Below are 24,454 nucleotides of genomic sequence, written 5' to 3'. Positions count from 1 at the left end.
GAATTGGAACGCAGACCGTGAGGCAGGCCTAATCGGCCAACATCAGTGCCCGACCTCACTAATGCTCTTGTGGCTGAATGGAAGCAAGTCCCCGCAGCAATGTTCCAACATCCAGTGGAAAGCCTTCACAGAAGAGTGGAGGTTGTTATAGCAGCAAAGGGGGACAACTCCATATTAACGCCCATGATTTTGGAATGAGATGTTCGACGAGCAGGTGTCCACATACTTTTGGTAATGTAGCGTATTTTTCACTCATACATGTCAAATGGTTTTTCCCACTATTTAAATGTTTTGTAATTCCTGAGATCTGATAGGACAGCCATGACTGCAGGGGCCCCTGGAGGCTCCTAGGGCCCCACGATCCAAGAGCTGCTGGCAAGGCTGAAAAATTCAGATCAAATAAATAACTCCATTGGTGATTGTCTTCTCACAGCTTTCCAAGATTTATGTAATGCTTTTCATAAAGCACATACCATGTCCATGTGTCTATGCTTATCCTACAAGGGCTAATATTCAATGTACAACTACATTTTCAGTCATCAGTCATGGTGTCACATCCTGACCAGTAAAGGGGTTATTTGTTATTGTAGTATGGTCAGGACGTGGCAGGGGGTGTTTGTTTTATATGGTTCGGGGTTTGTTGGGATATGTGTTTATGTAGAGGGGTATTTGTTTAGAGTATTCCGGGGTTTTTGGTTATGTTCTATGTTTTGTATTTCTATGCTCTGTCTATGTTGTGTATTTCTTTGTGTTGGCCTGGTATGGCTCTCAATCAGGAATAGCTGTACATCGTTGTTGCTGATTGGGAGTCATACTTAGGTAGCCCTGTTTTCACCTGTCCTTTGTGGGAAGTTGTTTTTGCACTGCTGTGTTTAGCCTGTAATACTGTGCGTTCGTTCGTTTTCTTGTTTTGTTGTTTTGTTGTTACGTGTCTCAAATAAAGTTTAAAATGAGCACTCAACCCGCGAGATGTGATTCGCATAATTGGCAATTACTCAAATAATTCACATTTCAGATGAAGACAATGAAGATATTTAGGGGTTCACAGTGAAGCTGTGAAACCTATTGTTATTGTCTGAATTTGTATTAGTATTATTTTTCCTTGACTTGGTCAAATAACTCAAGCGTTGAGTAACTTGATAAAAAGAATGGCACCGATTGGACTAAAAGCAGTTATAAGCAGTCTCAGTTATAAGCAGCCTAGAGACTTGAAACTTTGTATGTAGGTATCTTTCCTCCTGCTGAACAAATTTGCCCCAAAGGTCCACCAGGATAGATTTTCCTCCATCTTGGACATTCTTGAAAACTTTTGAAAAATATATTTTTCATGAACCATAAGTCAAAATAACAAAATTGGATTAAGTGATGGCTTAATTATTGATAAATAAGGAAATCTGATTTTACGTGTCCATTTAAATCCATTGTAAATCCACTCCACAATTAACTGTCAACTTTAAACTTTTTAGGGTCATCAAATACATTACCATGATGAACCATATTAAGTTTGGCATATCTTAAAAAAATTATGAAACTATTAACAATTCACTTTCTTGACTATGTAACGCTAATACTTAAAATAATAATAACATTCAGATTCACTCCAAATTTGGTCTTTGAACTAATCACAATAATCCATAAGAAGCATTGTCTGATGTGAACCATGCCTCGAACAAAAGAGATCTTGCATAAAGCTGGAAAGGTTTACAAAAGTATCTCTAAAAGCCTTGATGTTCATCAGTCCACAGGAAGACAAATTGTCTATAAATGGATAAAGTTCAGCACTGTTGCTACTCTCCCTAGGAGTGGTCGTCCTGCAAAGATGAATGCAAGAGCACAGTGCAGAATGCTCAGTGAGGTTAAGAAGAATCCTAGATAGTGTCAGCTAAAGACTTACAGAAATCTCTGGAACATGCTAACATCTCTATTGTCGAGTATACAATACGTAAAACACTAAACAAGAATGGTGTTCATGGGAGGACACCACGGAAGAAGCCACTGCTGTCCCAAAAAAACAATGCGCACGTCTGAAGTTCACTAAAGAGTACCTGGATGTTCCACAGCGCTACAGCTAAAATATTCTGTGTACAGATCAAAATAAAATTGAGTTGTTTGGAAGGAACACACTACACTATGTGTGGAGAAAAAAAGGCCCAGCACACCAACATCAAAACCTCATTCTAACTGTAAAGTATGGTGAAGGGAGCATCATGGTTTGTGGCTGCTTTGCTGCCTCAGGGTCTGGACAGCTTGCTATCATGGAAAAAAGAATTCCCAAGTTAATCAAGACATTTTTCAGGAGAATGTTAGGCTATCTGTCTGCCAATTGAAGCTCAGCAGAAGTTGGGTGATGCAACAGGACGACGACCCAAAACACAGAAGTAAATCAACAACAGAATGGCTTCAACAGAAGAAAATATTACTTCTGGAGTGGCCCAGTCAGAGTCCTGACCTCAACCCGATTGAGATGCTGTGGCATGACCTCAAGAGAGCAGTTCACACCAGACATCCCAAGAATAGTGCTGAACAGTTTTGTAAAGAGGAATGGTCCAAAATTCCTCCTGACCATTGTGCAGGTCTGATCTGCAACTACAGAAAATGTTTGGTTGAGGTTATTGCTGCCAAAGGAGGGTCAACGGGTTATTAAATCCAAGGGTTCACATACTTTCCCCACCCTTCACTGTGAAAGTTTACACAGTTTGTTCAATAAAGACATGGAAATGTATAATTGTTTATGTGTTATTAGTTTAAATAGACTGTGTTTGTCTATTGTTGTGACCTAGATGACGATCAGATCAAATTTTATGACCAATTTATGCAGAAATCCAGGTATTTCCAAAGGGTTCACATACTTTTTCTTGCCACTGTAGATATAATTGGCACCAGTGGCACCATAAGATACTAGAGCAATAACTAGTGATCAAGTGGACTTTGTCTCTTGCAAATGAATGTCAGACTTAAATTATGCAGACAAACAATGTGAAAAATTGTGATTAGTATATCTGTATAATCACATATTTTTGCCCTATTATGTGGTCTGAATGTGGTGAAAAGTGGATATTTTATTCGGGAAAATTAGAAACCAGAAGTCCTGCCGCTTGCGCAGTCAGTGTATTACAGCTGTAAGAGTGTATTGAAGTACTTTGGAATGCTAAAATGGAGTGTACTTAGTGAGATTTAAATAATTTACACAAACAGATTTCAACAAACTAAAGTCCCAGATTTCAAAGATGACGGCAATATACAAATAAACTAACGCTGAAAATATTTCACATATCTTAACATTAGTCAAATTGACCCGAGAATTGGTATATAAATTCAACAGTGTTGGGGAGAAGTGAATTACACGTAGTTCAACTTGTTATTTAACTACATTTTGCAGTAGCTTGGTCATAGTTTAACTAAATTCAAATCTAGGTATTGTTTTCAGTAGTTAATTAACATTTTGCCATGTAGTGGTGTAGCTAACTACTGAAACTACACAATCCTTGTTTGCAAATAGAAAATTCCTAATTCTCACTTGAAACCTAGTTTTTGTGTTTAATATGCTACATTACACATTCTGTTGACATCTTACATCAGAGTGATTTGTTCTTGCAATTTCAAGTCTATGACATTTATATTTAGATATGATAATTTATGAAGTAGTTTGGATGTAGTGAACTACTTTTTCAAAGTAATTTTAGTTAAGTAAACTATATTTTTCTTAAGGGTAGCTTTAGTTTAGCTTAACTTCTTCCAGTGTGAAGTAATTGGTACCTTGGTAAACTAGATTTCTAGAGTAGCTTCTCCATCACTGAAACTCAATACATTAAGTATTGAGTGCTTGCTTTGTTATCCAACTGATCTTGTGTACCCCGTTCATTGCTGCTCGCAGCTATATTTTATATTCTATTATATTCCATTCTAAACAATCAAGGAACCCTTGTACCAAACCATGTTATCATTAAGGCTACCTGTTCAGAAAGATTAGGCTACTGACTGTACTGAGCTCTCTCCCCTACAAGTTCCTCCTACCAACTGCACTGTCCCTCTCGACCATATCTGCACCCAGATCTCTTGCCTCTCTCGCACCCTGAGTCTGTCTAGCAGTTTTCCAGCATCGTCCAGCCGTCACACTCACTCTCAGGACGACACTGGGCAGAAGCAACAACATGGCTTTACGAATGAAGTCTTCCATGTTCGTGGGACTTTTCCTGCTTTCTCTGGCCTGGAAAGGTATGTGACCTAATACAGATATAACCTCTTGAAAACACTGCCTAGGACGCGGTTTTCTGCGGTCTATCGTTTTGTGACTACTGTACTGTACATTGGAAACTTTGCGGGGTTGCTTGTCAACTGAAGGCTGGCTTCTTGATGGAACGCTTCTCTGCTCTGCTCTGCTCCGAATAAGGCTGCGTAGACTCAGCAAACTGCAAATATGTGATGTTGCTACCTTTATTCGGTCGTTTTTTCTGGTCAATTGTTTCAGAAAGCTGAAAAGCAAATGGTAGCTTATTTTCACAAATGATGAATATAGCTGCCTAGGATGTTTAAAGCATATCAGTTTTCTACTATCAGTTAAAGTTAAATGATACAGTAGGTAACCTAGTTACAATAATTCAAGTAATAGAAGTATTTGAGATTTACACATGTGCATGTCTAATGTGTATAAAGTAGTTATTTATTTGTCATCATATAAATAGTAGTAGTAAGTGGATAGAATAAGTGGATTGAATTAGTCACCCCTATACAGCAAATTCTGTCTTGAAAGATGGTCATTAGATTGTGTCACTTAGCCTATGCATATGAACAAAAAGGTAAGCTCTTCTTTCATGTTGTATGCATGCCCTCACTATTACTGTATATGAGTCATTATTTTGTTTTGACTGAATACCCAAATACTGTAATTTTAGGTATGTGTGACTCTTGAGGAATGCAATCTGTAACTGGCCATGAAAAAGATGAAAGTTGTCACAAAGAGACCACTTTTCTAGTCTGTCCTATAGCTTACTTATTTTAGATCAAAAACAATTTATTCACATAACTGCAATTATGAAAAGCATTCCACTGATGCGATTGTATTTTTGTCCATAATGAAATAGCTCAATTATTTCTGATTTTATGGAGCCTGCTCTAAGGTCTATGAATGTTTGTGCAGTAAACCCATCAAATACAGCTATGTTTTTGTTATATGCTTCGCAGATACTGGTTGTTACAAATGTTTTTTTTGTCATTTGGTCGAATAGCTGCTTACTGTCAGGTCATGTCTTCCTACCAGGGTTAATCTTGGTCATGTTCTGACAACATTTACATTTATGCCATTTAGCAGACGTTCTTATCCAGAGTGACATCCAGTACAGTAGTGAGTGCGTACATTTTCATACTGAGTCAAATATGATCACCGTGTGATGGATGCAGTATGCATGCTCTTACCAAATCTACACAGAACGATTCCTAGGGGAAAAGGTAAGGGGAAATGAAGGAAAAAGGATACAGGTCCCTCTGCTAGGCTATGCCTTACTGACATCTAAGATTATAATATATTTTTTGAAATGGACTAACTCAATCTGTGATACAAAAGGAGCACCAGTGTCATTTTAAAACCTCTACGGGATTGGTATCCCCGCCATGGGACGGGTTGAGCTAACGTGCGCTAATGTGATTAGCATGATGTTTTAAGTAACAAGAACATTTCCTAGGACATAGACATATCTGATATGGGCAGAAAGCTTCAATTGTTGTTAATCTAACTGCACTGTCCAATTTACAGTAGCTATTACAGTGAAAGAATACCATTGCTATTGTTTGAGGAGAGTGCACAGTTATGAACTTGAAAATGTATTAATTAACCAATTAGGCACATTTGGGCAGTCTTGATACAACATTGTGAACAGAAATGCAATGGTTTATTGGATCAGTCTAACACTTTGCACATACATTGCTGCCATCTAGTGGCCAACATCTAAATTGCGCCTAAGCTGAAATAATACATTGTGGCCTTTTGCATTTGAAAGATGATGGAACAAAAGAAATACAAAAAACTCATGTTTTTTTCTTTGTATTATCTTTTACCAGATCTAATATGTTATATTCTCCTACATTAATTTCACATTTACACAAACGTCAAAGTGTTTCCTTTCAAATGGTATCAAGAATATGCATATCCTTGCATCAGGTCCTGAGATACAGGCAGTTAGATTTGGGTATGTCATTTAAGGCGAAGATTGAAAAAAAGGATCCAATCCTTAAAATGTGGAATGATGGCTTATAAGTGTATTTTAGGGTGTGCTGCCTGGGTGGGGTGGGAGGATGAGGTGAGGGGCATGTTGTAGGAAGCGTGCTGCAGCCTGGTGGTGCGTATAATATCCTATTTTACAGCTCAGCCATTTCAAAGCATTTTTTCATCATATTTGTCTATGTCTGTTTATTTAGACAGGTGTCTCCGGTCTTTCCCTTATAACCCGTCCTTTGCGTATCTGACTTCCCTTCCCTCTTACCCCTTTACATCCCTGGTCGCCTTCTCTCCCCTCCTGTTTGGACCCCCGTCTCGCTAACTCCCTCCCTTTATTGTACTTGTCTCCTCTTTTAGCTCACGCTCAGCTATTGTTCCTAATCTCATCTTTTCCTTGACCTCCCTGCTTCTGGTGAGCATACTTCCTAAACCCTGCCTTACTTCTTGGGCTCGGAGGACCAATTGTGGTGTTTTCCCACCGCCCCTCTTTTCCCACACTCCTTGTTTCTCAGGAAGTAGATGCTAGTTTTGGACTACAGTGGAAATGCCATAGCTATCATGTTGAACATACATATAGCAGGGGTTGATAGAGCAGGTTACATCATATGACTTTATAGGCTATGTCTTCAGTCTTTACTGTTGGGCATGTTCTTGATTTCTTACTATGGGGTTGTCTGATGTCTATCTGGTCTATTCTTTGATGGGTATCTTTCACATTCACATTTGACAGCCGCATAAAAAGTCAGATGCGTTCATTCTGGGAAAAAATAAACCAGGTCAAGTCTTGTCTTGCTGTGGATTTCATATTAGCCTCAATTGATTACTATGCCAGAGTGATCAGAAGGGATTGCCCTCATCTGGTTGCTATCGAGGCCAAGTGTCATATTGGACACAGACTTCAAAGATATCTTTGTGCCAGAATGCCAGCATGCCAGCTTGTTATTGACCACAAGGCCCCAGCAAATACTTTGACATTTACCGTCAAAGGAGCAACATCACTTTAATAACTTATCTAAATACATTAATCAAGCTGCTTACAGTAATATCTAAATAAACCTTCACAATAGTGAAGGCATCAAAGGAGTGATGGTATCATCAGGGATTCCAATAATGACCCTTTCCTAATGATACAATGTACTTTCCTGTAACACCTTCCAAATACTGGGGAAACGGCATGCTCATCACAAAGACATCTCCCATTAAAAGGACATCTTTTTTGTTGTTGTTGAGGGATGCTGTTGAGAGGGGCTGCTAATCAATGTACACAATAAAAGTCCTTGTGCCCAACCTCACAGCTTTGACATAATGAAGTGTAGATCTGGGCAGCAAATCAGCAGAGAGCTGTGATTGAAACAGAAGTCCCTAAATTCGGGCCTCTGGCAAAGGGGATAGAGTGCGGAATGCCACTGTTTCACTTCCAAGCCCCACTTTAATTTTCACGGTGACAGAGTTCTTACACTGTAAAGCCTTGTTCATCTTAGCCTTCTGATAAGAGCAACCAGTTACAGCCAGTGGCACACATTGTCCATCCTCATCCTGTTTATGTAACAATTCAGTTTTTAGGTAGAATCCTCCTACAGTCAAATGTATCCAGGAATTCAAAGTAGTAGCCTGGGACGTGATCCTGAATAGTTAATATCTTTCTTCACACTGCTTGGAGTCCTTGTGAATGAAGCCTCACCACAGACACTTGCTTGATGTCTTTAATTACCACAGTACTATCAGATATGGTGGCTGGGGAGCGTAAACTGTATGTAGCTAGGTGCAATAATGAACGTTTAGTGATAGATCAGCGGGCGCCATCATAAATGTTTCATAAAATCTCAATATTCCCCATATTTATCGTTACCTCTTTTATAAATCATTAATGCATGTGTAACGACAACATGTACGTCATCAATCAAATGTGCGACGTAACAAATGTGACAGATCTTATTATATCATTTGGAAGATGTTAGGAATGTGTCATATTATGTTTATGTTATGCAGGTCTAACCCTATACAAATGCTTTATCGTTTTACATTTGAAAGCAAGCCATAACCAATGCTTTTGAGAACAGTGTGGTAGGTGTATATGTTTGATGAATAGCAGCTGGTTAGCCACCCTGCTCAGAAATGTAGCTGTGGTTGTTTTTTTTAATGCCGTAATGTCCTGTGCTGTACACAGATTAGGCCACATTGCCCCTTATCATCATAGTCCAGAAATAAACTTTAGCTCAGCTCTCCAAACATTGTTTACATATTCCCATTCAACACAAAGTCCTTGTGACAAAGTCAAGAAACAGGCCACCTCCGCTTTTTGATATTGTTCGCTTGTTACTGTGAAACATCCATCAGAAATGCTTTGTGTAATGTAAATTCATTCTTCGCACAATGGTCATTCATCGGTTTTAGTCCTGTGTGAAAATGTCCAGATCTCTGTGCGAAATCAACGGGAAAAGTTATAAACTCAAAGGATAAGCCTTTCCGATGTATGCCTGAAGAGGAAGTTAGTATCACACCCCAAGCAATGCTATACATTTAAATCAAATTGGCAAATACAAGGTCCTGTGAAATTGTTTTGATAGAAATATAAAAAAATAAACACACATTCCTCGTAAACTGTGTACATCTTGCAAAGCATAATAATTTCTAAGAATTAGCAGGACGGTACAGGAAGATGGAAGGAGGTCAGGAACAGAAACATGAATGATTTCTTTTTCAGCATTTAGCATCTTGCACCGTCTTGGATCCTACTTGTAATCTGACTCGAAAAGAGGACAGTGAGGCTGAGTTGTGACGATGTTGCTCGGTTGCTGGTATGGTGCTCTGAAGTCTGAAGACACATCAAAGCTAACTGGGAAACTACCTGATTGATCAGATAGTCACAATTTTGTAAAAACATGCTGTCCTCATCTCTAAACGGCTAGAGGCCATTGTCAGGGGTCTGGTTTTGAGGGAAGTTATGGGTCGTTCAGGAAACTTGGGGGCTTTTCCAAATCAACCCTATGATTGAATTAGGTTAGAACAACAACCAGAGTCAGTTAGGGATCTGCTAGCGTAATATTAGTTTAATCGGACCCCAAAGGATCTCTCCTGCAACTGGATTTCTGCTGTATCTGGCTAGCTAGAAAGGAGCACACTTTCTTTATCTTGAGCGGCCTGTCAAAGCTCTTGAACAAAGCCAGGCTTCCTGAATGAAGTACCCTCTCTCAGTAGTCTGCAGCCACGCTGGTGTAAGGATTCAGGAACGTTTCACAAGCCAAGCTTAGTGATTATAAATAGAATTTGAAAAATAATCAATCTTCCAAACCATTAACTTTGATTTTTGCTCGCTCTTACTCGCTCCGTTAACTTGTAGAGGACACCATCTGAAGTGCGAAACAAGTTAGAGAGTATAGCAGCGGCTACCAGGGCATTATGTTTGCTGTGTTGTCAGGATGAAATGGCCTAATGGTTTTAGGCTGTAGGGAATGACTTTCAATACTAGAGATGGCACGAGTAGAGACAACAATGGACAGAAGCCAGGAAGGGAAATGTCCTGTGTAAAGTACAGATCGGAGGGTATGAATCTGCCCCCACAGACAGGCATTGCCACAATCAATACATGGTGTGCTGGATCAGACTGGAGAAATTAAAGGAGCAGTCCATTGAGTTGTTTGTTTGTGTGGAGGCTCCCTCCCAGGCCCCTCCACTGTTGACGTCAGGGCATTGTTGACACGTTGTTAGCACTGGCTATCTCGCTTAAGCTAATTGGTAGCACACAACCACTGCTCGATCAATTAAGCAATCAGGCTCGTTGAGTAAAATCTCTGTCGTCAACTAATGTTTTAAACAGCCATACAAATGTTTTTTATGATAAAGACAATTCTTGTGTCTTTTTTGTATTATTTCCAGGTGTAAAGGATCTGGTTCCGATCTGGTTTTGATTTTGATTGGTTCAATGCTGCGTTCAGTAATGCATTTACAGATTGGCTTGATGTGAAATTGCCATTGCAGTCTTTCAATGTCTCCAGATGTGCAATGAGGCAGGCCATATGTAAGACACCTGCAACATATTGCATTAATATGTGTTCTCCATCGGGGCTGTAGGACAGTCCATTGATCCATGAATGTTTAGTGTGTCTTGCCACTATCTTGCCCTTATACCTTAGCTCTTTTGATTCCCGTTGAACTGATCTCTAGACAGATGCACACACAGCTGCATACACCAGGCGCCAAAACAGTCTGAGAGAACCCAGACGGAGGTTCAGGTTACTGAAGTCTTCATTATCCAGTAGCCTGTCTGTCCGCATCCCCCTGGGGTCATGTCTCAGGCACGGCTGCTACTTGATTCCTCTGAAGTCCTCCAGCCTCTGGAATCCTCCTTTATTGGCCACCCACTCCCACACCTCCTCCTACCTCATTTCACTACACTCACAATAACATCTGCTAACCATGTGTATGTGACCAATACGATTTGATTTGATTTGATCTCTTGTGGTTTGCTTCGACACGGACCAAGTGTTCTGTCATTGGAGCCGAATAAGTGTCAGACTGGCGTCATTGACATAATGCTTGACCGCATTGGATGTAATTACCTGCCAATTACCTACCTTACGTTTATCTAGCCCAGAGGAGGCTGGTGGGAGGCGCTATATGAGGACGGGCTCATTGTAATGGATGGAATGGAATTAATGGAGCGGAGTCAAACATGTGGTTTCCATATGTGTGATGTGTTTCATACCGTTCCATTCAGTCAATAGCAGCCATTACAATGAGCCCGTCCTCCTATAGCTCCTCCCAACGGCCTCCTCTGATCTAGCCTAACAATTTAGCGGAAAATGCTAAATATATTTCTGCGAGAATTGCTGCACTGCCCACACATGTTACAGGCTTGGGCCTTCTTGGTTCTGTCTGTTGACACCTGTTGATGATGTGATCTCGCCATCAGAACAACAGTCATGTAAAGCCCCCTTCATCAAACTCTCAGAACAAGAGATTACAGAGGCATTTGATTCACTGTTTCAAATCACTGAACGTTGTGTCGTCTTGGATGTTTTAACTGCAGGAATAACAAATAGCTACCCTGAGAGAGGGTGGAAATCTATTAGGGTACACATCCTTTGATTGGTTATTAGTAGCTTTTCACACAGAATACACGTTTACCCTGAGAAGTTGTCTGGCATCACGTTTAAATTCATCATCAACACTCTGATTGCCTGTTGCTGCAGTGCTCTTGAACAGTGTAAACAAAGCCGCCTCCATTCAACTCCTCCCCAGCTTTACCAGAGCACTTTCGCATTGTGTTTATCTCAATGGAAACTGCCCCCACTGAGGCACCGTAGGAGGAGCTAATATGGACATTAAGGGACTAACCACCTCTTCACCTCTTGCTGTTATTCTCCTGTCGCTGAGGGGCGTTGGCTAGTAGATCTCAATCCTTCGCTTTCCCTCCACACAAAAAATAACCCCTCAGTGACTTGCTGCTGTGTCATCAACACTTTAGTATGAGTCTTCTCCTGAGATCCTGAGAAGAAACCTAGTTCTTAGGAAGTGTTCCTTTTGGTGGCTGTGGTAGCTAGGTGTTTCTGGTATGAGGTCAGAAAAAGTGTTATCGCAGTAGAGTCATTTTACTCCCCTGAATAGCTTGTGTGCTTGCTAAACCAGTCTTGGGTCTGGGTTAAAGCAACAAACCAAACCAAGTCAAACTCTGTATGCCACTACTGGTCAGCCATAAACTGATGCTTTGTCCACTGAGGAAAAGTAATTTTGGTTTTTCTTTGACAAATAGAGAGCTCTCTTCCTGGCCAAAAACATCAGCGGTCACTTAAAATGTTGCTCTGCTCTTGGTCATTATTAAACAGTAGTTTGATCAAGGTCTGAAATAAAAATCTGAGAACTGAATTTCTGTTCAATTTCTTTCATATCAGTTAGTTAGCTCTACAGTTTTGGCAGTAAGTATCCAAAGTTGGTTTTGGATTGTTGGTTTTGTCCTCTAGTAAACCTTGATTCTCAAAACTAACAATCGCTGAGAATGTTTGACTACGCAAAAAAAAAATGCACTTTTATGGGCCTTGTGAAAAACTTTTGCCCATATTTAAGCAATAAGGCACGAGGGGGTGTGGTATATGTCCAATATACAACGGCTAAGGGCTGTTCTAATGCATGACGCAACGTGGAGTGCCTGGATATAGCCATTAGCCGTGATATATTGGAAATATACCACAAACCCCAGAGGTATCTTATTGCTATTATAAACTGGTTACCAATGTAATTAGAGCAGTAAAAATAAATGTTTTGTCATACCCGGGGTATATGGTCTGATACCATGGCTTTCAGCCAATCAGCATTCAGGCCATTATAAACTGTCTGGTTTGAGCCCTGAGTGCTGATTGGCTGACATTTCTTTTTAATGCACTAATTACTTTGGTAACCATTTTATAATAGCAATAAGGCATCTCGGGGCATTGTGGTATATGGCCAACATACACTATATATTCAAAGGTATGTGGACACCCCTTCAAATGAGTGGACTCATCTATTTCAGATCAACTATAAGTGCTGTTATTGTGAAGAGGAAACGTCTAGGAGCAACAACGGCCCAGCCGCAAAGTGGTAGGCCACACAAGCTCACAGAACGGGACCGCTGAGTACTGAAGCGTATAGCGCGTAAAAATAGTATTTTCTCGGTTGCAATCACATACACTACCGAGTTTCAAACTGCCTCTGGAAGCAACGCCAGTACAATAATTGTTTGTCGGTAGCTTCATGAAATGGATTTCAATGGCCGAGCAGCCACACTCAAGCCAAAGATCACCATGCGCAATGCCAAGCGCCACCATTGGAAACGCATTCTCTGGAGTGATGAATCACGCTTCACCATCCGGCATTCCGATGGAAGAATCTGGGTTTGGCGGATGCTGGGAGAACACTACCTGCCTGAATGCATAGTGCTAACTGTAAAGTTTGGTGGTGGAGAAATAATGGTCTGGGGCTGTTTTTCGTGGTTCGGACTAGACCCTTAGTTCCAGTAAAGGGAAAACTTAACACTACAGCATACATTCTAGACGATTCTGTGCTTCCAACATTGTGGTAACAGTTTGAGGAAGGCCTTTTCCTGTTTCAGCATGACAATGCCCCGTGCACAAAGTGAGGTCCATACAGAAATGGTTTGTCGAGATTGTGTGGAAGAACTTAACTGGCCTGCACAGAGCCCTGACCTCAACCCCATCGAACACCTTTGGGATGAATTGGAACGCAGACTGCGAGCCAGGCCTAATCGCACAACATCAGTGCCCGACCCCACAAATGCTCTTGTGGCTGAATGGAAGCAAGTCCGCGCAGCAATGTTCCAACATCTAGTGGAAAGCCTTCCCAGAAGAGTGGAGGCTGTTATGGAAGCAAACGGGGGACCAACTCAATATTAATCCCCATGATTTTGGAACAAGATTTTCAAGCATACTTTTGGTCATGTAGTGTACCACGGCTAAGGGCAGGAACCCAGGTACTCCGCTTTGCTTCATTGGCCATATACCACACCCCCTCTGGCATCCAGGACTACCCTGTTTATAATTAAGCAATAAGGCCCGAGGAGGTGTGGTATATGGCCAATATACCACAGCTTAGGGCTGTTCTTACGCACGACACAACGCAGAGTGCCTGTATACAGCCCTTAGCCGTGGTATATTGGCCATATATCACAAACCCCCGAGGTGCCTTATTGCTATTATAAACTGTTTACCAACATAATTAGAGCGGTAAAAATAACAGTTTTGTCATACCCGTGGTATACAATCTAATATAACACGGCTGTCAGCCAATCAGCACTCAGGGCTCTAACCACCCAGTTTATAATTACAAATATTACGCACTAGCCTGTTATGACTGCACCTTCATCAGACTGTCTTCCTGTATCAGTCTATGATTTTATTTCACACCTACACAATTATTAGTGACTCTCAGTTTGTTTTGCTGTCTGGCGTTTTCTCAGAGGACAAGGCATGATACCATAGAAGGACATTATTTAATGTTTGTATGCTTTTGGATACAATAACCAAACAAATATTTCGGGACAAAGCCCAGTCGGCATGTAAACAGTTGCTTTAATACTCGACTCATCACCTGGTTGTGAAAGAGTATTGTTGTTTTCTCCAGATTTCTCATTTATTAAGATGTTATACGTGCCAATTCTTGCTGTCTCTGCCTATTTTAGGATTAAAATGTTGGGAGACAAACGCTGAGAGCTAAATTAAACCAGGCTAGCTTTTATTTCCTCTTTGCCCCTCAGGAGCAGTTGAGGTCATTTGTTTCAGTAATTGGCATATTTTGTGGCTAAGCACCTCTCAATGTATTCATGTGGTTATTAGATAATATAGCTCTACTCATTACAGTAGTATGATGATAACGGATCGGAGAGAGTCAGGCATGACAGCTGTGCTGTGTGAACCAATGGAGTGACATTTGTTTCAACTTTTCACCCCCTCAGCTGACACACAGACACACATGAACAGAGAAGTAGAAAGGCACGCATGCATACACACTTTGATCTTATAGACAACTAAGTTACAGCCTGTTTGTGCTATGAATGAAAGAGGCTTGTTCTGTTCTGTGTTCTTCACTGTCCAGTGTCCACTGTCACATGAATTGTGTTGTGTGGAAGCCACGTCTAAAGCCCGGAGCTCATTACGTGATTTGCTGGAATCTGAGGCCACTCAACGGCTTTGTGTTTAGTAAAATGGTCCTTCTGCACTGTCTCTGTCTAAGCATTAAGCTCCTGGAGCCAGATCAAATAGAATGATGTTCTTACATAGAGTAGACGATGGGCTAAATGAGTGAGATTGCATTTATTTTGACCATAATTGTCCTTTTATACTCTAAATATGTGTTTGTTTGAGTTTGCCACTTTTCATGAATCACCATACAAAGTGGTATAGGAAATGTAGGTGATATTGCTGAGTATCAACTGATGGCATTGCAAACACAAACACAGCGGGATCATACCAGCTAACAGCAAACGTTCCCACAACTTTAGACAACGTTCCCTTAAGAGTCTCTTTAGATTATTAACTAACGTTTTGATAGGAATGTTCCTGTGATGTGCAAGGAATGTTTTCAAGAGACCATTCCGTTAATGTCAAATATAAGTTCTCAGGACTTAAGATATTAATGTTCTAGACATGTTTCATGGGAACGTTGCAAGAACATTCATGTGTCCAATTGTCTAGAATATTCTATCAACGTCCCACCAAACATACACAGAACATGGTTGCCATGTGTCAGAAAACAATGTATTCATGTTCTAGACACGTTTCATGGGAACGTTGCAAGAACATTCATTCGTCCAAAGAAAAATATATTACACATCACATCTTTTTACCGAGCCAATCAAAACTCTGAGTGGTGAACCACCGATCCATGTATAACTCTTTGTCTGTTGGCAAGGTTATGGATCCTCACCAGCAGCGGCTCCTCATAGGAGGAAATTCAGTGAACTTCATAAAAATAAAAATAGTGAAACATTTAAAAAGTTATCCTTATTAGATAAAACTATGCTATATATATTCACATCACCAAATAATTGATTAAAACACACGGTTTTGCAATGAATGTCTAGAGTAGCCTCAACAGCCCTTTGTAGGGTAGCACCGTGGTATAGCCGGAGGACAGCTAGCTTCCGTCCTCCTCTGGGTACATTGACTTCAATACAAAACCTAGGAGGCTCATGGTTCTCACCCCCTTCCATAGACTTACACAGTAATTATGACAACTTCTGGAAGCCACTCTTCAGTAAAAGGCACATGACAGCCCACTTAGAGTTTGCCAAAAAGCACCTAAAGACTCTCTGACCATGAGAAAGAAGATTCTCTGGTCTGATGAAACCAAGATTGAACTCTTTGGCCTGAAAGCCAAGCATCATGTCTGGAGGAAACCTGGCACCATCCCTACGGTGAAGCATGGTGGTGGCAGCATCATGCTGTGGGAATGTTTTTCAGCGGCAGGGACTTGGAGACTAGTCAGGATCGAGGGAAAGATGAACGGATCAAACTACAGAGAGATCCTTGATGAAAACCTGCTCCAGAGTGCTCAGGACCTCAGACTGGGGCGAAGGTTCACCTTCCAACTGGACAACGACCTTAGCACACAGCCAAGACAACGCAGCAGTGGCTTTGGGACAAGTCTTTGAATGTCCTTGAGTGGCCGAGCCAGAGCCCAGACTTGAACCCGATCGAGAGACCTGAAAATAGCTGTGCAGCGACAGTCCCCATCCAACCTGACAGAGAATGAGAGGATCTGCAAAGAAGAATGGGAGAAACTCCCCAAATACAGGTGTGCCAAGCTTGTGTAGGTTGATGAGGGGGGAAAACGATTCAATCCATTTTAGAATAAGGCTGTAATGTAACTAAACAAGGGGTCTGAATACTTTCCGAATGCACTGTATTTAACACATGATTGCATTGTGCATGTTCATTTATACAGTCATTATTATTCATCATGTCCGCACTTGGGATTTGAATTCACAACCTCTTTGTCACGACTTCCACCGAAGTCGGTCCCTCTCCTTGTTCGGGCGGTGTTCAGCGGTCGACATCACCGACCTTCTAGCCATCATTGTTCCATTTTTCATTTTCCATTGGTTTTGTCTTGTCTTCCTTCACACCTGGTTCCAATCCCATCAATTACATGTTGTGTATTTTGTTGTGTACATGTTTCCCCTCATGTCCTTGTCTGAGATTGTTATATTGTATGTGATTGTGCTAGTATGTGTTGGTGTGCGACGGATTTTGTTCCCATTTTGTTATTTTTGTATATTTTGGTTTTTGGAGTTTCGTCAGCACTTATTAAACAACTCCGTTAATACCAAGTTCGTTCTCCTCCGCCTGACTTCCCTGCCACCAACACGAACCCATTACCCTCTTGGTTCACGGTATTCTGATCTTCCTGCTACGCCAGCGTGTCTGTCACGTCCTGACCAGTAAAAGGGGTTGTTTGTTATTGTAGTTTGGTCAGGGCGTGGCAGGGGATGTTTGTTTTATGTGTTTTTTTTTTTTTTGGTTTATGCTCTATGTTAGTCTTTTTCTATGTTAGTTCTAGTTTTTCTATTTCTATGTTTAGTTTATTGGGTTGACCTTCAATTGGAGGCAGCTGTTCCTCGTTGCCTCTAATTGAAGGTCCTATTTAATAGGGGTGTTTTTTCATGTGTTTTTGTGGGTAGTTGTTCCATGTGTAGCTGTGTGCCTCACAGGACTGTTTTTTCGTCGTTGTTTTCATTAAGTGTTTGTTTTGGTTTTCTTCTAAAGAAAGAAGATGAGTTTACACATTCCCGCTGCGTTTTGGTCCCATTCCTACGACGAACGTGACAGTATCAGTTAATCTGACTATTCTCATCATTGATTTTATTGACTTATTTCAGAAGTTTAAGGGCTTTCTGTATAGTTGCCTAATGTTGGTGGGGCATATTAACCTGTTTTAATGTTACTCCTGAATTACTATAATCAATCAAATATTCTTTAGCTCAATTACTGGAAGTCTATGGTATCTACTCGCATGCTAGGAGTTATCATAGGCTTCCAGTCATTGCGTTAAACACTAGTTAGCAATTGTGCTAACGCTAGTTAGCAACTTCCTTCAAACTTCACGCAGAAGCATAAACATTTTATCCACGGGTTCATCTGGGGAATTTAGGTAAATGGCTTCATTGCCAAAATCCTGAAGTATCCCTTTAAAACTTGGAGCTGGAACTCTGTGCTGTGTATTGTTTTGGTATAACTGCAGGCTGCATCACATCCGGCCGTGATTGGGAGTCCTATAGGGCGGCGCACAATTGACCCAGCATCGTCTGTGTTTGACCGGGGTAGGCCGTCATTGTAAATAAGAATTTGTTCTTAACTGACTTACCTAGTTAAATAAAGGTTAAATAAATAAAATAACTGTCATCATCATTGCTTAAATGTCAAATGTGAGAAAGTACAGACATGCTACTATAAACAGACACATTTCTGATATTCTGAGAATATGGCAACCATGTTCTGGGTATATTTCTATCAGAAACAACACTATGACCTGGTCCATGTTTTGTCAACAAATTAGCATTGTTCCAGATAGAAATGCAACGACGAGAGCTGATGTGATTCCTTATCAGAGAGACCGTTTGTTCCAAATGTTATATGTGCTGTGGATTTGAAAAAGACTACAGAGTTCTCTTTGAGATGCTCAGCTATCTTAGAATTCTACATTCTTTCAAGGAGAAACACATTTAAATTAGAACAGATAGGTGTGTTGTAACTGTTGCCAAGTAATGACATTAACATACTGTGTGTTGCTAAGAATGTGAGAGTAGGGTGACTCTCCTTTCGGGTCTCAAACCTAGGCCACCAGCACCAATGACGAACACTCTCACTTACTGTCCCAAGAACGTATATCTCTAGGGCATGTGCTTATTGGGCCAGTACCACCCTATCCCCTCCTCCCGACGCACGTGTGTACATTTGAAACAACTTGATATGTGTAAGCAATAGGGTGAATGCACTTTGAAGTAAATCTCAGCTCTGCTAAAAGTACACTCGAGAAAAAAACTTGTATTGATCATAGTGATTCAGGAGTATCATTAAAACAGGTTAATATGCCCCAACAACATTAGACACCTATACAGAAAGACCATCAATTGTTTAAATAAGGAAATAAAATCATTGATAGTCCAAATTAGCTGATAACTGACACAGATCTGGTGGCGTAGCAGGAAGATCTAAATACCGTGAACCAAGTGAGTTCAAATCCCAGGTGAGAACATATTGAACAATAATTACTGTATAAATTAACATGCACCATGTAGTCAAATATGTAAGTTGAAAACACTATGTTAAAAGCAGTGTGTGAGTATCCCTAACCTTGCCAACAGACAAAAAGAGCTGTGAAAGGATCAGTGGTTCACCAATCAGGGCCTGACGTCCTGACAAATGATACAGAAATGTTGCTGCCATGTTCCCATGAAAAGTGTCTAGAACATTAACATCTAATATTGCGAGAACATGGCAACCATGTTCTGTGTATGTTTGGTGGAAAGTTGATGGAATATTCTCCTAACCCTCATAAAACTGGACACATGAATGTTCTTGCAACATCCCATCAAACGCATCTTAAACATTAATGTTGTATGTATACTCTGAGAACATTGTAACCACGTTCTAGATAAGTTCTGCTTGACATTACGGGAATGTTCTCCTGACTTTAACAACAAAACTTGCTCAAAAGGTTCTCAGAAGGTTTGCTAACGTAGATAGAATGCTCCCCTAAAACAAGGCATGTGCTTCTGATTTGCGAGGTTTAACAAACTACAGCATCTCAATGCGAAGGCAGAAAATGACTTTAGACCATGTGAGTTTAGAAGGCTGTTTTGGTTCTAGAACATATGTTCTAGTGAAGATGTTCTTTTCCAGGAAGAAGCTAAGATATACCATTTGTGTGGATTTTCATCGTTGTTCTGGAGAATCTGTTGAATCTTCTATGTGGAGAATATTGTAGATCAGTAATATGAAGTATATCATGAACTTACTGTGTACTACAGAAAGCGAACTGTTATTACTCTTATTGAACTGTGTTTTTTCATGTCATGACAGTGGTCATTTCTATAGCTTTCTCGCTCTAGCTAGGCCTATGTGATTGTGGTTCTCAACCCCTTGACTTCTGCTCTGGGGTCAAACGCACACTGCTCTCTGTTCCTGTGGTGAGGATTAATGACCTGAGAGAAAACACTCAACACCAGCCAGTCACCATCGACCAGTAGAGGAGGAGGAGGATAAGGAAGAGGAGGCCCTTCCTGGTACTACCACTCCTTGTGCTTTCTCCTTGACTCCTATAGACACGGTGGCCAATCGCTGTGGAGTGCTCGCCCCTGTCTCACTGTCAAGTAGCTAGAAACTTCTGGACAGTGGTCCGTTAACTGGGTTTGGTTTTCTGAGAAAGTGCGTGTGTGTGTGTGTGTGTGTGTGTGTGTGTGTGTGTGTGTGTGCGTGCGTGCGTGCGTGCGTGCGTGCGTGCGTGCGTGTGTGCGTGCATGCATGCATGTGCACATGTGGTTGGGCCCTTCCAATAACCAAGGCAGCCATGATGGACTGAGATGCCGAGCATTCCTCAGACATTTCTCCCCCTGCCTGCCTGCTTCTCTTCTCTCTTCTGTTCCCCCGCCAGATTCAGGGGCAGAGGGCCTCCGACCCCTCAGACCAGCCCTGGATTCCTGCCACGGTTCTCAATTCAAACCAATCAGAATGAGTTTCCCCCCACAAAAGGGCTTTATTACAGATATATATATAGTAAATACTCCTCGGTTTCATCAGCTGTCCAGGTGGCTGGTCTCAGACAATCCCGCAAGTGAAGAAGCCGGATGCAGAAGTCCTGGGTTGGCGTGGTTACATGACCCGGTTGGACGTACTGCCAAATTCTCTAAAACGACATTGGAGGCGGCTTATGGTAGAGAAATTAACATTAAATTCTGTGGCAACAGCTCTGGTGGATATTCCTGCAGTCAGCATCCCAATTGCACGCTCCCTCAAACCATGAGACATCTGTGGCATTGTGTTGTGTGACAAAACTGCCCATATTAGAGTGGCCTTTTATTGTACCTATCACAAGGTGCACCTGTGTAATGATCATGTTGTTTAATCAGCTTCTCGATAAGCCACACCTGTCAGGTGGATGGATTATTTTGTCAAAGGATAACTGCTCACTAATGTAAACAAGTTTGTGCACAAAATTTGAGAGAAATAAGCTTTTTGTGTGTATGGAAAATTTCGGGATCTTTTATTTCAGTTCATGAAACTTGGTGCCAACACTTTACATGTTGCGTTTATATTTTTGTTTGCTATATTTGATTCAGCAGATGTGATTGAATGCCGTTATAGATGAACCACAGAGCCAGACTAGCCAGACAAGGAGAAAAGTTCAATTTCTGTAGTTGCTGGTGAACATGACACACATTGAATTTGACAGTTACACCAAGTGAAATATTTAGACATAATATTTTACAGAGGGCTACATTTGAGAAAACTCAGATGTACAGTAGTTACTGTATTATATCAAACAACCGTATATATGTTTTCTCTTTCTGGGAGATAAGACTCATATGGTAGGCCTGCTAAACTGGCGCTGGCTCTGAGAGATGTAAAGGGCTGATGGGACAGCAGTGTCAAATATTGTCTTTGGCCTCAGCCACGTCCGTTTGCATCTCGGATCTCGGATCAGAAGTGAGAGAACACCGGAGTAGAGCCTCAAAGAGCCCTGCTTTTAGCTGACGGCCTGTATAGGTATCGGAGAGTACTGGTGTGGCGGGGGAGATCGCTCAGCCCGTGTCAGAAGCAGTGTCTCATCCACTGCCGTCAGTACACACTGCTGCTTAATAATGAATGCTGTTTTCTGAAACATCAAACGTCTCCCAGCTCATTTAAGGCACATTAGGCATTTTAACCCTAATGCCTAATGCAGACCACACTACTGACTCCCTTACTGTGTTTGTGCGTGCATGTGCACGTGCACGTGTGTTTGTGCTGTTTCATGGAACATACAGTAGAGCACTCTGGTAGTGTCTGTTTACATTCCAGACAATGTTCTTCTCTCTGGCCTTACTGTACAGTAGCCATTAGCTACTGTACAAGATCCTATCGCAATTATATGTTGTATGGCTCCTCCATATAGAGCTGTATTATTGGGTGAGGTAATTTCCATCTTAGCATCGTTCATGAAGAAGCACATGAAATAATACACAGTGGACACGACATTATTTCATTCTATCTTTGCGGTAGCCATTTAGCTAATCTAAGACGCTTTCAAGTGTAAAATGTTTAGTCCTTCAGAGTCTGTTGTTGAACCCATGCGTCAATCTAAGTAACATAATACCAAAAATCCCCATCAAAATCCTTAAGTTTAAGCTTGCATGGGCCGCATCTCAATCCGCCTATGTCGGCCTTCCGCATCTGCGGTGGAAGGTGGCTGAGCTACAGCCATGTTTGTCAGACCATGAGACCCCCACTAATGTCAGACTAATGGAAGTATGGAGGTAGTTTTGTGTCAACAAAATAAAGGGTTAAATATGTGTAAAAAAATATATAAATATTTCCTGAGCTTTCTTATATCTCTTAGATATCAGACAGGCACTTCAAAACCTTATTCCTTATTAGCAATTTTTTTAATGTATTTTTTGCCGTTTATGAATGTGTTATTCATGCGTTTCTTTGGGCTATAGTAGTAAAGGCCAAATTCAATATTTTATCCTCCCCTCAAAAAATATATTGATACCTAAAGTCCTTAAATTCACAATCAAATAACTAAATGATCCATGGTATGACCATCTTAAAACAATTCCATATGTTAGCTTAGTACCTTCTTTATAAGATCACTTACATTGCTACTATTTTCAGGACTAGCATACTATGATAAAGCCCTTGTAAAATATGCTACATTCGTTTTAATTTAATTTATTAATTTATTGCTCTGCAAGACGTTGAAGTAAAACTGATTCGACCCATACTTTTTAATAGGGAAAAGCTCTTTCTGTAATATTGGCTCCAAATTATTTTTGTTTTATCTCCACATAAAGGCTTTTTTTCACTGCATGGATATCGAATGCCCTTAAAACAGGGATCATCAACTAGATTCAGCCGCGGGCCAATTTTTTCTTGAGCAGATGGGCGGGGGGCTGGAATATAATTACAAATAATTTGTAGACCACAAATTGACAGCAAGAAGCCCAAATAGATATAATATTTGACTAAAACATAATCATTTAATACCTTGCTTACATTTGTATACAATCTATAATGCGTGGGAATACTTTGGAACAGTTTTCCAAAATTAAAATCAATTGGAGCTGATTTCCCTGTGTTTTAACAATCTTTTATGACCAACAATGAAAAATATTCATAAAGTTGGGGGGGGGCTTCTGTGTTCCAAAGGGTGAACGGCTGCTTCTCTGGCACACTCAACCCCTTGTATAGTACTGTGTACTACCTGGCATTGATTCACGCCACTTTTAGGGTACACCAAAAAAGGAGAGAGCCGCTCTCGAATACTTCCAAAGGTGGCTATCTTTAGAATTGCCACTGAGAGAGAGACAATGCGAGAGAGAGAGAGTTCCAGCATACGTCTCATATTTCTGAAGGCATGTCATGGGGTTTGCTCTGTCGTCACAGTCAATACGGCACGAAAATAAGATTGTCCCTAATGGCCTTTCCCATACTTTTGTGCTTCAGTGTTATTTTTGCCTTTTCCTGAGTACACAAATCCTTTTGGAGGCCACTTTTTCTCTGAAATGTGGGAAAAAGGATGGAAGGGGACATTTGTACCACCATGGGATAAGGCAAAAAGGCGGGAACCCTCTGAGTTTGCAGTTAAAATGCAGCTGTGAGATAGTGTCCATTTTGTTATGATTTCACTTGTATTTCTGGGGGGTGGGAGTCAGAGCTGGACATGGGAAGCTGACCGCATCCCACATAATGTCAGAAGTCATGTAAAACACATACTTTTATGCAGAGGTTATCCAAACAGTGAGTATTGGAGAGTGTGCGTGGAAGAGAGCAATATGTTGCCAAGTTATCAAAGCAGGAGAACACAGTGAACTCCCTTTGGTGTTCATCTTTTGAGACAATGCCAAAGAAATAACAAATATTTCAAGAGCGATGAGCCAGTGAACCTGCTGAATCTGCAGTAGTAGTCTTCAGTCTCTCCACAGTGGGAGCCGGAGAATGTTCTAGACTGGGTCGTGTTCATTAGGGTACATCGTAGAAAAACAGTGCAACAGACAACAAAAAACCTGTAACCTCATTGGACAGGTTCAGGTAGTACGTCCCTGTTTCACAACCTTTTCTCCCTATGGAACATGTAATTCAAGACAACATCCAGATGGACCAATAGAAGAGGAATGTTAAGTAAAAAAAAAATCCGCGCCTGAGGTGATTTTAGGAACAGGTGTGCTGCTGAAAGAGTAAGAAGGGATCGGATTCACTGAGAAAAAAATCGGATGACATTCTTTTCTGTTGCGTGTGTGGTCCCATTTATCCATCTTATGTTTACTTTCTGCTCAACCTCCTACTCCTCTCTCTTATACATCATTGGACTGTAATGGTATGTTGACTGGCCCCTAGAGTAGGCATTAGATGATGGCCCAGGGAAAAGCATTTGGGTCATGGTGACCAAGCACAACACCTGTTCCTAAAATTGATGTTTTTTTGGTTTTTTTTTACTTATAACACTCCTCTTCTATTGGTCCACCTGGATGTTGTCTTGAATTTTGGCACG

General features: G+C 40.9%; 1 protein-coding gene across 5 annotated transcripts in view; it reads left to right on the top strand.

The window, feature by feature from the left end:
- The first annotated feature begins 3,975 nt into the window (after positions 1 to 3,975).
- The window catches only part of mcamb (melanoma cell adhesion molecule b), a 52,103-nt gene continuing 31,624 nt past the window's right edge, over positions 3,976 to 24,454 (top strand). For 4 of the 5 annotated variants that reach the window (XM_045703478.1, XM_045703479.1, XM_045703475.1 and 1 more), the window contains exon 1: positions 3,976 to 4,215. In XM_045703478.1, coding sequence (XP_045559434.1) covers positions 4,152 to 4,215 — 64 coding nt within the window. In that variant the 5' untranslated portion in view covers positions 3,976 to 4,151. The remainder of the gene's footprint in view (positions 4,216 to 24,454) is intronic. The other variant, XM_045703476.1, reaches the window with a different exon arrangement.

Source organism: Salmo salar, chromosome ssa20 (genome assembly GCF_905237065.1).
Source record: "Salmo salar chromosome ssa20, Ssal_v3.1, whole genome shotgun sequence".
Taxonomy (NCBI): domain Eukaryota; kingdom Metazoa; phylum Chordata; class Actinopteri; order Salmoniformes; family Salmonidae; genus Salmo; species Salmo salar.
This window is presented reverse-complemented; position numbering and strand designations above follow the sequence as displayed.